Here is a 16,003-nt window from a genome sequence, read left to right as displayed (position 1 = left end):
TTCAAGTGCCAGTCTTCAGTTTCCATCTTGATGCATTCAGTTGATGAAAGCTTTGAAAAGGTGATCCCTTCTGGACAAGAAAGTGGGTTCAGATGACAGGCACTGACACAGAAAGAAAGGTACAAGTGTGTTTCAGTGAGATAATTCTACTTTTTCAATTACTCTCTCATTTTGAGTCCTTTAATAAACATCCTTCACTAAGGTGCAATGCAGATTGCATGGGGCACCTCAGTCTTTGCCTAGTGGTCACACATTCTCTAAATGAGACTATTGACTTCTTTCTTACACGGGCTGGAAATACAGCTGTGTTGGATTGCCTATTTGTGCGACCCCCTGAGCTGGTAATGGCCCCATTTCTAAACGATGGGGGAATAAGATCCAGTTGCAAGTTTATTCTTCCTCCCTGGAGAAACAGATCTATTGCCTGCAATGAAAGGCAGTTAGCAACTATCCAGCAATTTTAATTCTAGTCTATATTGCTTCCCTCTCCTGGAGAAAGTGAGCTGTTGTAATTAAAGGTAGTTAGCAGTTCCCTAGAAAGTATAAATACTTGCAGCCACTAATTACAGTCTGCTCTCCTGTTCCCCTCCTTGCCACAGGACTGGGCTGCTAAATTTAGGGGGGAGTATCTACCCTCACTTCATGCTAATAGTTTGTGATCCCATTCAAACTAATTCAGGAATCCCCATGAAGGGTTATGACCCATAGTTTGAAGAACTCACAGCTATAGAAACAGTTTTTTTGTGATTTATTATGTTTCTAATATGCTGGTATTATCTATCTAACAATGTAAGCAAAGGGGTGGTACTTAGTATCATATAATGCCCGCATGACTATTTTTTTAATAGCTACATTTTGATTGTGCTATTTAATTTGCATTTTATTTTACATCGTTAACAACTTTACTGAGGCCAACTCATCATCCATCAAGAAAACTGAGAATATGTTCTACAGTCTTTATTATTCCTGGATGTAAGTTACTATGCTGGTTATAGAAATTGGGGATAAGAAATAATTTTGATATTGCTGACAGAATTTAAATATCTCCAAGACTTAGCACTAAAAAGTGCTTTATGGAAAGCTTAATATTCTCTTGATCAGTGGTAGAATGTGTTCACTAGCAAAGAACATAATCCTGAATTTTCAGTCCTTGGAATCAGTGGGGTTACTAAATGGAGGTTCTCTTCGATATGAACACAGATATTGGAGGCCAACTCACCACACAGTAACTTGAATGCTGAGTAGGAAGCAGGGAAGGAAAAAAAACCAGTCACTGGTGTCTCAGGTACTTGAGCCAGAGAAACCAGGCACAGTAAACGAGTATGAATTATGCTGTTTCACTACATCAAGAATTGCAAATCACAGGACAGTGGCTGGTTAGACTTCTTTGATCCCCAGCTGAGTTGGTTCAGATACATTTAGGGCAGAGTTTCATTGATCTGCTTTAGTCTATTAATCATTCACGGAAGATTCTAGCTGTACCCCAAGACTACTGGGACAAAACAAGTTTTCAGCCAGCAGTAATCATGGTCGGGTTCTCAATCTCCAGAGATTCCATCTCCTTTTTCCATCCTTTATTGCAGTGAGCCAGAGCTTGGGAACATATTCAGGTTTCAGTGTGTGTTAAATGAGCTACCAAAATTAGCTTGAAGTGTGACAAGTTGCAATCTGTTGTTGAAGGGAAATCAGAGAGGAAATTAAATACTTTTATTGTAATTGGGACTGAGCAGTGAGCTAGCTCATTGTAATTGGGACTGAGCAGTGAGCAGAACGGGTTGAATACAGCTATTGAGATGGAGATACAGGAGTGTTAGAGTGCTCCCCAGAAATCCCTCTTTTTTTTTAATTTGTTGCAAAAGGATTGCTTCATAAACTGCTGGGCTCACAGGCATTTTTGGATAAGAAACAAATGAAAACTACTGAAGTATGTTCTGCTGGGCTTGGAAGACTGTCTTGGAGGCACTGTGGGTTGACTGTAGATGCATTTTCCTATACCTCACCCACAGCAACCTTTGGCAAATAAAAGCCAATAAATTGGCTGTTGGCAGATGCAGGCATTTTGCTTTCCATCTTGCCTGTCCTGTGGATTAACTGCTGTTTTTGGGAGAGCGCTCAGTTACAGCGATTGTATGGAATTACACAAGCTACACCAGAGATCTCCCTGAGATGGCACAGGTGTACACGTGGTGAGAATCTGAACCATTTTGTTGGTGACAGTGCCTGTGCACAAGTAAATTGTACAGCTTCCAGAGCATCTTGTTTGTCTTCCTTAGGTGGTAGGTGCTGCCCTGGAACTGTGCAGTGAACCATTTATGCTCTAAGTCAGCAGCTCTCATATTAGCAACCACCCAGAGTGCTGGATGTCACCCTGTATTGGACTGCAGTTAATGAGCTGTAGACACACTTTTTCCAAGCCAGGGCTAAGGAAAGATGTCATTACTATATACTGCCATTTGGGAACCAAACCAGCAAAAACACTTTTATATCTGTCTTCTTTCACATTTCACTCTTCACATGTCTTCCATGTTGATTCTGTTTTAATTTCTGAAGGTTTTGTTTGTTTTTACCTTAAATGCAGTTTATTCTTAAGCTAATGAAGTCAGGAATAAATTTTTGCGAAGAGCACAACCTGACTGCATGCCTGGGTGCTGTTGTGGACCCAGAGCAAAACTTATGGTGAACCCACCTCAGTCTAACCACATGCACAGTTTTCCACCTTCCATGTTGAGTTTATAAATACCTTCTTGTGCTGCAGGTTAGACCTGTGCCTGTGAGAAGAGCTGCCCTGCAGCCTCCCAGCTCCTCTCCCTGCACGGGTGTTTCTAGACTGTGCTGTTTCTAGATCAAACCAGCCAGCCCCCAGCCCAGCTCTAGACAGGCTCAGTTCATCATGCAGATCTCTTACTCCAAGGCATGTGTTAAGCCTCTTTCTGCCATGTCTTGAAACCCTCTCCAGTTCTCAGTGCTCTCCTTGAAGAGTGCAGAGCTGCTCATCAGGGCTGAGAACAGAGGTAATGGAAACCTCTCGCACCCCCTGACTTTCCCTGTTTAAATGCCCGTGAGTACCTTGTGGCCACAAGAAGCTGCCCGAGGAGATCAGGCAATTTATCTTAAGTGATTCCTAACATGCGTTCTCTCACTGCATTATTCTGTACTCCTCACTTTCCTAGGGGCTTTGTTTGAGGATTGCTTTCCAGTGTGGATTTCTGAGGGATTTAAAATCACTTGTAAACTGCAGCTTGAGTGTTTCTCTGTAAATTTGCAATATAAATGTATGAATGTGATTTTCACTGTCTGGTTCATATTTATTTAAGATTTACAGACTGTAAGACTTAAAAGGGTCTCCCTTTCTTCCCATTTTGGAGTTGGTTATCATCAGAGCCACATCTTTAAAGAAACTGTAAAACTCCTTCTGGATTTCATGATTTCTCTGAGGCCTTTCAACACCTCAGTATTAATTTTTCACCCTGGAGTTTTATTATTATATTCTTGGCATACATTGTTCTTTCTCCTCTGCTTTGCCCATTAATCCTTATTAATCTTCAGGGGCAACACAGTCTAGTGACTTGAACATGGCACCTGGGAGTGAAAGACCCAAGCGCTAATCCTGACTTTGCAGCTGACTTGCCGTGTGGCTTCAAACAAGCCACATCTCAGTCACAGTCTCCCTTGTCAGTTCTATAGAGATAATAATTCTTGCTTAGCTCTACCTAAATACCTCTCAGGGGCATTGTATTAAGTAGTTAATACTTGTAAAGTGATTTGGATCTCCAAATTGCTGTATAATCAGCATGGGTATTAGCCATACAGAGAATTTTATAGATCTGTAAATGCTGAGTCTTCTGTCCTGCATCTGCTCAGATTTTTCCTGCAGTCTGGCCCCAAAAACCATGCAAGGTTTCAACACAGATGAGCTAACTTTAATCTTTTTCAATGGAGTTGAGCAGAAGAAAAATCCTTGTTATTTTACATAAATAAAATGGTTATTTTCCAATGCCACTGTTAAGAAGGTTTCAGTTGTTGCAAAGAAAGCAGCAGTCACCTTGGAAAACCTCCTCTGTCCCCACAGAAGTAGTCTCCTTATCCAGGAAAAAGTAACTTGGTTGAAGTGCTGCTTGCACTTAGGCCATTGCAGACAAGAATTGTCAGTGTTGTGCCACAGGCTTTAAAAGATTTATTGGAAAGTCTGAAAGCTCAGAAATCAGATTTTTTTTCAACAAGTCTATAGATGTGAAAATAGGGGAAAGACAAGCCTAAATTCCCCAAATAGTGGTAACACCTCCCAGGGATGTGCTACGTCAATCAACTGTGATGCATTTTCTACTACCCAAGTATCTACTTGGATTGTGCAAGGAAATAAAAAAGAAGATAGGGGTAACACCCTAGGCTGATTGAAACCAGTGGTTAAACTCTCACTTACTTCAGTGGAGACAGTTTTCATCCTAGGTGCAGGAGAAATCCTAGCAATGGTTCCTCAGTCTCTTTTTCTTAAATGGCAGTTTTGATGGATTGGCTTCTGAATCTTTTTACTTATTTCTCATCATGTTCTAATATAGCTTCTATTCCCTTTATTACGTCCTTCTCCCCCTTATTTATTTTCTTCATTAATTTTTGTCCCTTAATCCCTTTCCCCTTTTGTGTTCATTTTGTTTTCTGACATGCTCTCAGCTGCCTCCCTCTATTTTTGCTGTCTTCCATCTCTGTGCACATCTCCTCAGTACTGCTCCTCATGCTGACATCACGCCTGCCCGAGCTCAAAGGCCAAGGGGAGAGAAATGATCTTGACCTTCTGCCTTGCAGGGAGCAACAGGCAGCTCCCAGAGGGGCTGTGAGACTGCGTCTGTGTGCATACCCATGAGTGTGTGCACACCTGTGAGAGACACACAAGTGGGTGTGTTCTCCTCTTACCGCTTTTAATAGCGGTGACGTTACAAAGAGTGCTGGTTATTTGTGACTGCTGGTTATTTAACCATTCTCTTGCAGCCATGCTGGAATGGTGGCCAGGCTTTAGCAGGACCAAGACTCAGGCACAGTGTCTGGCTTCGGCAAGGGCTCTCTGCAGCAGGAGGAAAAGTGCACAGGCTGGAAGGCTTATGAGAGACAGGGACAAGCAAAATCCAGCCTGGAAATGTTGGATCTAATCCTTCTTTATGCCTCAAGTTAGCCAACACTGCTGAACTGATTGCAGTAGGGTATGTTCCCACGCTAGTCAAAACAGATGTTCATACAGTAATTCTACTTCACAAGGGGGAAAAAGTTCTAATGAAATATTTCAAGATGATGAGGTTAAGAATGTTACCTCAGATACAGAAAGAAGTCTTGGAAAAAAGTGACATGAGTGGAAAACGGCAGGCTTTGGAGATTTACCAAGCTATAACAGCTTAGTCACAGCTTCCACATGAAGAGACAAGGAAGATGCCCTCACACTTTAAATTTAATTTCCTGTCTATTCTGGAGTTTTGCCACCGAGGAGCATGCAGATCAAAGTGCCATGTTCAAACGTCCCCAAATTTTGTTCATGTCCAAGATCCAGGCAGATATCTAACTTTTTTTCACTGTCATTTATGGTTGTGGCATTCAAATTTAGAGCTTGATCCTGCCTGCCAGCCATAGAATCTGATTTTGTAAGATAGGCAGTGATGTGAGCCAAGTTTGGCAGGACAAGACCGAGCTCTTATTTTGTTTCATCTGACAGTTTCAGTGAGGCAATCTCGGTCTTCTTGTCATGCCTTGTGGAAGTGCAAATTTAGATGTCACGGAGATTTTAAAATCAGAGCTGGCAAACCACAAAAAAACCCCCCTTGTCTCAGCTGGCTTAAATCTTACTCTGGATTCTAGTTGAGTTGGATACCAAAAGAATTGCTTCTCTAATACACAGGAAATAATGGACTTACCAAAATTAAGTAAGGCTGTTACAGTGCCTATTCCTCCAGTCTAAAAACCCACTCACATTATAGTGACAGGGGGCTGAACAGAGCATTTAGATTAAGTAAAAAAAGAACACCTGAGGTTCCAGCCATTCCTTTATCCAAAACTTAATTTTTTCCACTTTTGCTTATCTCTGATTTGTGAGGTTTTAGTTGCAGTCAGACTCGCGTGTAGCCAGACTTCATGAAATAAGTTTTCTGTGCTCAGTGGAGTGAGAAACTTCTCATCAGAAAGATATTTTCCTCCAGGTTTATCAAGGCATTTTTTTGAGAGAAGTTCATTTGCAGAAATGATGCAGGCTCCATGCTTTTTTTCCAGACCTGATTCTCCTTTTTCACTCATTTTCCTTTCTGATCAAGCATCAAATATTGCACTGATGAAGGGGTGAATAAAAGGGAGCACAGCACTAAAATGATGTAATGTGGTTAAAACACTTGGAAATGGCATATGTGAACACAGTTAGCACTGTCTAAAAGTGGTTCTAACACTGAACAGGGCTATTCCAGTGTTGTGCTGCAATTTGTCCAAAGAAACTCCTCTCTCTAGATGTTCCTGCCTTGGTGCTCCGCTCAGTTAATCTTCAACTTTGGAAAGTGCTCTCCTAACAGGTCTTACAGAAAGAAAGTTTTGATCCTTTATCAATTTGTTTCATTCATTCATTTGGCTTCAAATTAGCTGAAATACTACAATTTATATGTAGAAGTACTGTTTACAAAGACTCTACTAAAAATTATTCCTTCTGGAAGAAGGTAGATGTGTGACTGTTCATTTCAGGTTGATTTTCCTCTTTTTGTTGATTTTCACTCCATATCCAGAAGTGAAAGGGAAAAGTCCCATATCAATTGCCATCAAGCACATAGATGGACTTTTGTCCTGTTGCAGTGTTGTGACAGATTTGGCTTGTCCTAAATGCCTGTGCTGCAGACAGTCCTACCAGAAAGACGCATTTCCAGCAATGCGCCCTGGTAACCCTCAACGCACACGTGATGGCAACAAAATGTAGGCATGTATGCTCCCACGGGAGCCACAAATGTAACTCAAATCAGTATCATTTTTTATGGCTTGGCCATGACCAGGGTGATGCTGAAGCATGGACAAGTCCCCCAGGGCCAGCAGCCCACCCTGACTGTCCCTAGGCTGCTGTGGGTGGGAGGCAACCCCAAGATGCCCAGGAAGGTGCCGGGCTGGGTGGGCTTCCATCACCCTTTGGGGCTTGGGTGGCCAGCTAGATCAGGCTGACAAGATTTTTATTTTACTGTGCTAAAGCTGTGAACTTTCTGAGGCTGCTCTTCCTCCGAGGTCTCCTGTGAAATGACAAGGTTTTCTGTTTGTCTTGGCTTGCCTGCGGAGGGGCTGGTTTCGCTTACACTGCTCACACCCTGCAGGGCCAGTCTGTCCTTGTCCTCTCTTGAGGAGGGTGGCCACTTGCAGGCAAATGCTGCCTGATCTCTTCCTTCAGTGCAGGACACATGAGTGAAATTAAGGAACCTGAGAGGATTGATTGCTGCCTCCTTGTGCACTCTGCGAGGGGGCATCTTAAGCCCCTGCGGTTACCTGCCACCACAGGAGAGTAGTCATACTATTTTTTCTTTGAAAAGAAAAATCTTGTGTCTTCCCTTTCGAATCAGCTGGGGCTAGACTGCGGAGCCATGTCCCTGGGAGTGTGTTCTGATTGCTTCTTCAACTTCTGTTTATACAATTTTACAAAATTTTGGCAGGAATCAAGAGCACATACCAGGGTGTTGGCTTTTATGAATCTCGTGGGATGTGAAAGTCAAGCTGACTCGATGAACTTTGGTTACATATTCCAGACAAGCACAATGACTCTATTTATTCAGACTTGGCAGCCAGAATGCAGATTGACTCTGTGGGTAATAAATTTTCACAGCCACAAAACTTCAGCAGCAACCAACCTGATCCTGTGCAAAAAAAATGCATATGAGGAAGCAGACTTGGGTTGCAAAAATATGTTAGATTATTATTCCATGTATGCATACCAGGCAGTTAATTTATTTGGCTATCGATTGACATGAATTGCACAAATGATGCCAAGGATCTTTCTCCCCTTAAAGGAATTTTTTTCTATTACAAAATGTTCATGTTGCAAAAGGACAAGTGAGGGGGGGAAAAAGAGAATTGTTCATATTACAATTGACAATCTCCTTTTAATATTTCACCCAAGACTGATTTAAGTTATCCAGTGACCTCTACAGAGAAGAGCAGGGTATTATAATGGGGACTGTTTCATGTGCTATGCCACACTTCAAAGAACCAAAAGGCAATAACCACTACAATTCAGTACTCTGAACAATCTTAAGTACAATTTTGACATCTTCATGCTACAAAGCTTCAGATGCTTTCTGGGAGAGATGATGAAATTATTACTCTATGTGTTATAAATCAGAATGAATTGGCTCTTTAACTTGCAGATTTATGTTAACTACCTTGGTATCTGCTAATTGCATGCTCTTCAGATATTGATTGAGGATTAAAAAGTATCTTTTCTTCAATCTGTGTGGTGTAAAATATGCCAACAGGAAATTTTCTCTCTGCATATTAGATCCTATGATCACTGCCTGTAAAATTGAAACGATCAGTTTAAATGGATAAACTATGCTCATTAAAGAGGAAAAATACATTTATGTAATTAAAATTACGAGACTAATATGTGTGGATAATATAATTACTGTGGGCGCACACGTACTCAGCTCAAACTCAGCCTCTTTGGCTTCTCCTGGGTCTGTGAATCTCACTACCTTAATTGCTGGTGTTGAGGGAAGCATTCTTGGGAATGCTTTGCCCACTGCAGTCTCAAAGCTTTTAATCATGCCTCTGTCTTGCATTTGGCCTCCTTCATTCATGGCTCGCATTCCTTGGTTTGGTCACAGCAGTCCACACACCAGCCCTGGGAGCACAGAAGCACCTGTCCCCCTTTGCACCACTTCAGAAACTTCCCATTCACTGCTTGGCAATTTCAGACATAAATGCAAAATCTCCTCCAAAGTTTTCCCCCTGAACTTCCCCACTTAGAAATCGGAAAAATCAAAATCTTCCCAGCTTCTGTACAGCTCGCCTTCAGCTCTTTGAGAAACTGGACTACTTGAATGAGTCTGATTGCTCAAAGGTTAATTTATTACATGAGGAATATCTGGGAATCTCCCATGTGCTGTTCCTATTAATTCACCTCTGATTTTTTTTCTTTCCTGTTCCTGAGCTCAGGAGATGTAAGATTAAAGAGCTTCTGAGCTAGTAAGTAAAAGGAAACGAGTTCTGCTGACATTTAAAAAAAGGTCCATCTGAGCAGTTATTGGAAGAGAGAGAGACTGTGTTACTCTTTTTTGTGTCTATTTCCTGCAAGGTGGATGGAAAGGTAATGTTTTGTTTTTGTCAGCTGGTATATTTATTTAGGATTGTTCATTAAGCAAACCTGCAGATCTCAGCTAAGGTTCTACAAAGCATTTCATACAGCAAGAGCCAGCCTGTGCCTCCGGGAGATTTTTGTCTATAGGGTCAAGTTAGGAAAAAAATGTGACTAGGAAAGGGGACCAAATAACTAAGTAATCTCCAAAGGTTGTTCATGCTAGGGCCTGTGATGACTAGAAGTGAGTCATGGGATCTCAGCCCTGCTCTTTGCTGCCTGGGTGGTGAGGTCTGTCTTGGCCCTGCAGAGCTTGCTGGAGGTGAAAAGACCCAGCCAGTATCAACTGCATCTTGGAGCCCTGGTGACTGAGCACAGACCTTGTATAGCACACAAGCACGCTGAAGATGTTAATAATTACAATTACAAATCATTCCAATTACAAATTATAGTGCTAAACCAGAGGTCCACGTGTGCCTGCCCGATCGGCAGGGCTTTTCCACAATCCCTTCTCTGCCTAAACCTACTCATGTTCTTTATGCACAATAAACACTTTCACACGTCCTTTTCTGCTTGCTATGAAGCAAACCACAATTTTTTCTCTCTGGCTCTCCCAGCCCGTTTTTCTGTGACATCCATTACTCAGGACATGTCTTCTGGCCAGCAGCTGGTGCCTCCCCTATCACCCAGCCCCTGGCTGCAACATCATGGCACCTTGCTCTGCTTTTGTTACTCTTCAGAAGTCACTTCTATTCCTCACTTTACTTTGTCTTATGCTGTGAGCTGTATTTTAAACTATCTAGACAAGCAGGATAAGTAATTAAATGTGAAGCATTTCAGGATAAAATATGTTAAACAAAAATAAATGGCATAAATATGTAAATAATAGAACCTATGTGCTGAATCTTCTTAGCACCAAGAAGCTTTCCTCAAAATAGATGAAACAATGGTTTAGTATAAATATTAAGTTTTTATTTACCTGATGTTTGGAATATATTATGAAATAGAGACATATAATAAGAAGAGTTAAAGACAATCGTGGAAGAATTTCATGCCTATGCTATGAACCTAGAATTACGTGTCTAAATTCCTGAATTTCAAAAATCTAGATGTCCATCCAGCTTACCCATTGAAACTCCAGTTACCCATGACTGAAATAATCATATTTGAAGCTCGCATGGTTTAGCCTCAGCCAGCAGCAGTACCATGCAGCTACTTGCTCACTCCCCCTACCCCAGTGGGATGTGGAGGAGAGGCAGGAAACAATACCAAACAAAACAAAACAAAACAAAACAAAACAAAACAAAACAAAAATAAAAAAAAAGTTTGTGAGTTGATATAAGAGCAGATTAACAGTTGAAATAAAATAAATAAAATATTAATATTATAAAAAGGGAGACAACAAAAAGAGAAATAAATTCCAAAGGACAAGTGATGCAAAATACAATTGCCCAGCATCCAATGACTGATGCCCAGCCCATTCCCTAGCAGTGATTGGTGCCTCCCAGCCAACTGCCCCCCGTTTATGTACTGGAAATAATGTTCTGTGGAAGGGAAATCCCTTTGGCCAGTTTGGGGCAGCTGTCCTGGCCATGGGCCCCCCCAGCTTTTGGTGCAGCTGCTCGCTGGCAGAGCAGGAGACACTGAAAAGTCCTTGACTTGGGGAAAGCTCAGCAACATCTGAGATATCAGGGCGTTATCAACACTGTTCTCACACTGAATCAAACCACAGCACTGTACCAGTTAGTAAGAAAAAAATTACTCTATCCCAGCCAAAACCAGGACAGAAAACCACATTATATCTGTGAGATGCAACCAGGAGCAGTACTGCCCTCATATACTCTGGTGAAGGCATGGCTTGTGCATTTTAGGGAAAGAAGAAAGGGAAGGGGGTCTTGGCTTCTCATTTCTAATCAAATCATCCATGCCAGGATATTGAGAAGGAGAGAAAACAGCTCAGCACTGCTTGGCAACAAAGCACTCAGCTGGTCATGGGAAAGTCAATTTTCAATCCAGCCTTATTCTACTGAGTCCTTAATTATTTAGACAAAACACAGCAATATTTTAAGGAAAACTTGGGAAACACCTCCTAGAGCCAACAAAACCCAGCTCTCCTGACACATTGAAAACATTGGATGGTGTATCTGCCAGTCAGGTAGTTTAGGGTGTTTAAAACACAGGCAGTTGCTGTAATCACTGTGTTACAGAGTGAATCAAATGCACAGCCAAGGATTTCTTCAGTTCTCTTTAGCTTTCTTAGCAGGCATGAGCCATGCAAAGTCAGGACCAAAAATGCTCAGAGAGGCCAGGGCTGGGGAGATGCCGGAGGCAGGTAAGAGATAAGCAGCCCGACAGCTAATCCCCGGGGCCAGCTCATGATTGCAAAATTGGCCTGAACCCTTAATCCAGAATTCCTGTTTCTCCCCTCCTTGGCCACTCTTTTAAAGAAAACAAATTCAAATCAGAAGGAAGCTGATACAAAAACCTTCTGGGTCGCATCAAGGTAATAAATCAAGAGCACTGCAGCCTGTTCCCTACCAATCCAGCAGTTAGCACATGCAGGCTGGCTCTGAGCAGCAACATCTGTTACTCCAGTTAGAGTACTGCCATGTATTTTGATAACCTTTATGTATGTTTAGAAAAAGCATTAGCAAAATATTTGCAGTAGCTCAGTCTCGACATGAAACATGCTTCAAGTGACACGTTACTTGTCTGGATCTTACCTGGTCATTCTCCTCCTCATCACTGCTTAACTTGAGGTCATCTTCTAGCATTCTGGAAAGCAAGCAGAATAAATTATAACTTATCAAAATGCTTCACATTGGGTATTTTCTCAGAGCTATGGTAAATATTTAATAATGTAAATGGAAAGAAAATATATTTTATCCTGGTAACTTCATAGCTGTGATACTTTATATCTTACCCAGTTGCTATCAGCTAACTTTTAAATTAATTTCCTCCTATTTATGCCTAAAAGAAAATGTTTATTAGAGTAATAATGGATTTTGCAAAGATTCTTGTTATTACAATCACTGACAAACAATTTTTATATGCTAAAAATATTTTTGATGCTGACAGGTCAGTAGTCTCCCTGAGAGGAAATTTTTTGTCCATTTGGCTTTGGGCTTACAAAACAGAAGTAGATGTTTACACTGGCAATACTGCAGCACAAAATAAGGTTCAGTGATGTTTCTGATAGGCCACTTTTATTTTATTGCACGTTTGATGTAAAATTGACATTGACTGAAACAATTAAAACTAAAATATATTGTTTCAGTGCACAAGAGTATCCACAGAATTTCAGTCATGTGAATATAGAAATAGAAAATTATAGGAAATAACGCATCTTTTTTTCATCTTCCTGTCCCATATCCTTTCCTCAACTTGATTAAACTGGTTTGCAAGGAAGAGGAATCTGGTTTTACCTCCATACATTTTTTTTACAAGCTAAGGTTAAGTAACCAGCAGTTAAAGGAGTTGAAGATGTGCAAAGATTTCCCCCAGTGCTTGCACATTCTTAGAGAATAGGACCTATTTTTAAAAAGTGCCTCAGTAATAATAGTAATAATTCAGAAAGTTGCTAATTTTTCTTGCACTCTGGGAAAAAAAAGAGTCTGTAATTTCATCTCGGCTCCAGAAGAAAGCTTGGTGAGCAATTCAAACACATCCTGTGACGTGGGTGGTCCCTGAAGTATTGCAAGAAGACATATGTAGTAATTTCAAACCACCTCCTTGTACTTGTGCCTAGATCTTCCAAGAGCGTGCCTGAAAAGCATGACTCTTACATGGTGTGCTGTGTCTTAAAAGAGCGCAGAGCCTCACCACGCTCTCCTCAGCTCCTCGCTGTACATACAGTCCCTGCCTGTTGCTGCTGTCACAGCTGCTTCCCTATTTCCCCATGGCACCTTTCAGGGAACGTAGGTGTATAAGAACAGGACTGGGGGTCAGAGCAGAAATTCTTGCTAGTTAATTTCTTAAAGATTCTCCTCTTGCTTTTTTCTCACATTTCCTTCTACTTGTGCCAACATTTCTCATCTGTAAAATCAACGTATCAAACTCAGCAAGATCCCTTGGCAATGCAGACACCTCAAGTATACAGGACACTCATTGAGTTGGAGGGACTTGACAATCTCCCAGCAGGACTTGCCTATGTTTTATCTCAATGTTCATTGTCAGGAAAAAGCTCTGTCTGCCATCTCCCGAATCAGCAAAACCTTTGATGGCCATATTAATGCAGGCACTGACCCAGCTAACAAGCCCTGTTGAGAACTGGGCAAACAGGATAGGTATGATGACACAGCATACAGCTCCTAGGAGCTAAACCAGGTCAGAGGGGCAAAACTTCCTGTAAATGCCACAAGATCCACAGTGGCCTTGGATCCTGTCACTTACAGGGATCCAAACAATCTTATAATTGCTCATTCTTTTAATTAGATCTGTTTAGGCCATCCCCAAGAAAACAGTGTACAAAAATAGAAAGCTCAGATCTGGGATTTGGCACCTATGTGATGAAATCTGCACTGATAGTGATTTAACCAGAAAGTGATATGTTTGTGTGAAAAGGAGAACTCTTAGGGTGTCACTGCCTGCTCTCCCTTGAGTGTGTGAATTTCTGCTAGTGATGTGGTAGTTAAGTACATTTACTTTAGGTTTAGCAGTTTAGTTCTTCTCCTAAATGGAAGCTGAAAAATCAAAAGCATATAATGAAAAATTCTAGATACCTCTGTGTATTTATTAGTGTCCTGGATTATTGTATTAACATACAAAAAAGTGTTTTGTGAGCTCATCATTAGAAGCAACTAGGATATTTTGAAGCCTTCGGGTTGTGTGGAGGTGTGAGACATGGACTACAATCTGGTACCATCCACACAAAAGGAACAACAAACAGCAGCACTGGTCCTTCAATCTCTCCTTGCTTGTACATCTCAGCCTGTCTTTATTTTCCCTGTCTGTTTTTCATTTCAGAAGTGCTGCTTTCCAAGAAAAGCACTGCCTGCCTGGGGCTGGCGGCCCCTTTTGGAACTACCTTCAGACTACAAACACACTCCCAACACTGGGGATAGGAAAAAACAGGTCATCATAAAATGCTTGCTTGCTTTTTTCTCCCTAGAGAGAGATCTGGCTGGCCTGATCCAAGTATTTGTCACAAGGATGCATCAGGTTGCCAGTGTACAGGTCTACCTTGTAAAGCAGGGGCTGTGCAGGTATAACCTCTGTGCCTGGAAGTCTTCACTGGCTCCCAGACAGCTTTCAGGTCAGGTCAGATGGGACCCTCAGCCCTCATCTACAAGGTCACAGCCAGAGCAGGACACACTGTCACCTGGCAGGTGAAGCTGAAGCTGGCCTGGGGAGAGAGGCTCCTTGGGCACCAGGGCAGCTCTCACAGCCCCAGCTGAAGCACACCCAGGGTGAGGAGGGAATGTTTATGTTACAGGGGATTCCATTTTGCAGTAAGTGTCTTTAGTAAGGTATATCAATTTTGAGTATGGATGCTTTTGAGGAATGTTTCTCCTTAACAGCTCATTTCCATCATGAAAACAATGGTGGCTGAAAGAAAAATTCCACAACTGGACCAGCAGATCCCACTTGAAGAGTGTGAGAACAGAAGAGAAGAAAAATACTTGAAGCTCAAAAGAGGCTTTACATTAAATTGTAATTTATCTCAGAAACACTTCGACACAGATTCAGCACAGAATGAGCTTGGTACACCCTGTGTTAGCAGAGCACTTCAGACTATGTTTAAAACAACCCTTGCTCAGGATGGGATTTCTTTACATATTCTGGCAAACTTAGTGTAAGGATGGAGAGACAAGCACAGAAAAGTGCATGTGCAAACACAGCCTTTACGCTTTTTTCAGAACATGTAAAATTCAGGCCAGTAAGTGACATAATCCACGGGCTTTCAGATTCTTTAAAATGAACCTGGCTTTGATGTATTTGGGCACTGCTGAAGAGGTAAGTAAATACAACCTTGTAAACAAAAGCCAGAAAAATGAAGTGGTATTCAAAGACGCTCTGAAAAACACACAGCACCACTTAGGGCTCCTGCACTTGAAAAGAGCACATACAGTCAGGAAGTCACTTTGCAGAACCTAATTATACGTTTTAGTGAAATCTCTGTGAGGCTGTGGAGGCAGTGAGGGGTGGGCGCAGGCAGCAGCGCTCACCGCACTCTAATTAATGCATTTGTTCCTTTCTCTACAAGGAATGCGACAGGTAGGGACATAATGAAAGGAAATAAGGATGGGTTTGGGATATTGAGAAATGCCTCAGCAAGCCAGCTGGTTTCATTCTCCAGTAACCAAGGAGAATGGGGTTGCAGCCTGGGGTGATGGGCCATTCAGGGGAAAAGGAGGAGGTGTGCAGGCTTACTTACATGAACAGGAAAATACAAAGTGGTCTAGTGGGCATTGATATACAACACCTGCCAACCTCAATGTGACTGTGTGTCCAAATCTCCTACCCCCAGATTATTAGGAAACCTGACCTGTTTTAATCTGGGGGTTACTCACTGCATTGGTTCAGAAGAGTACTGGGGCTGGGGTATCCCTGTGGTGCACTGCAGAGAGACCTGCCGGACTCTTGTTCATCCCAGCATGCCAAAGGGCCAGGAATTGCTTCTGATCAAAATTAAAGGGGATTTGGGATGGGAGGTCATCACAGGCTGCCAGGAAACCACCTTGCTCAAATGGAATAGTTGAGACTTGCAACTTCACT

The 16,003-nt window shown here is 41.9% G+C and overlaps 1 protein-coding gene across 2 annotated transcripts in view; it reads right to left on the bottom strand.

The window, feature by feature from the left end:
• The window catches only part of AFF3 (ALF transcription elongation factor 3), a 318,055-nt gene that overhangs the window by 78,585 nt on the left and 223,467 nt on the right, over positions 1 to 16,003 (bottom strand). For both annotated transcript variants that reach the window (XM_086880460.1, XM_086880462.1), the window contains exon 8: positions 12,010 to 12,061. In XM_086880460.1, coding sequence (XP_086736586.1) covers positions 12,010 to 12,061 — 52 coding nt within the window. The remainder of the gene's footprint in view (positions 1 to 12,009; positions 12,062 to 16,003) is intronic.

This window comes from Cyanistes caeruleus, chromosome 3, assembly GCF_971803275.1.
Source record: "Cyanistes caeruleus chromosome 3, bCyaCae1.hap1.1, whole genome shotgun sequence".
Taxonomy (NCBI): domain Eukaryota; kingdom Metazoa; phylum Chordata; class Aves; order Passeriformes; family Paridae; genus Cyanistes; species Cyanistes caeruleus.
Note: the sequence above shows the minus strand (reverse complement) of the source record. Positions and strands in the feature narration are given on the sequence as shown.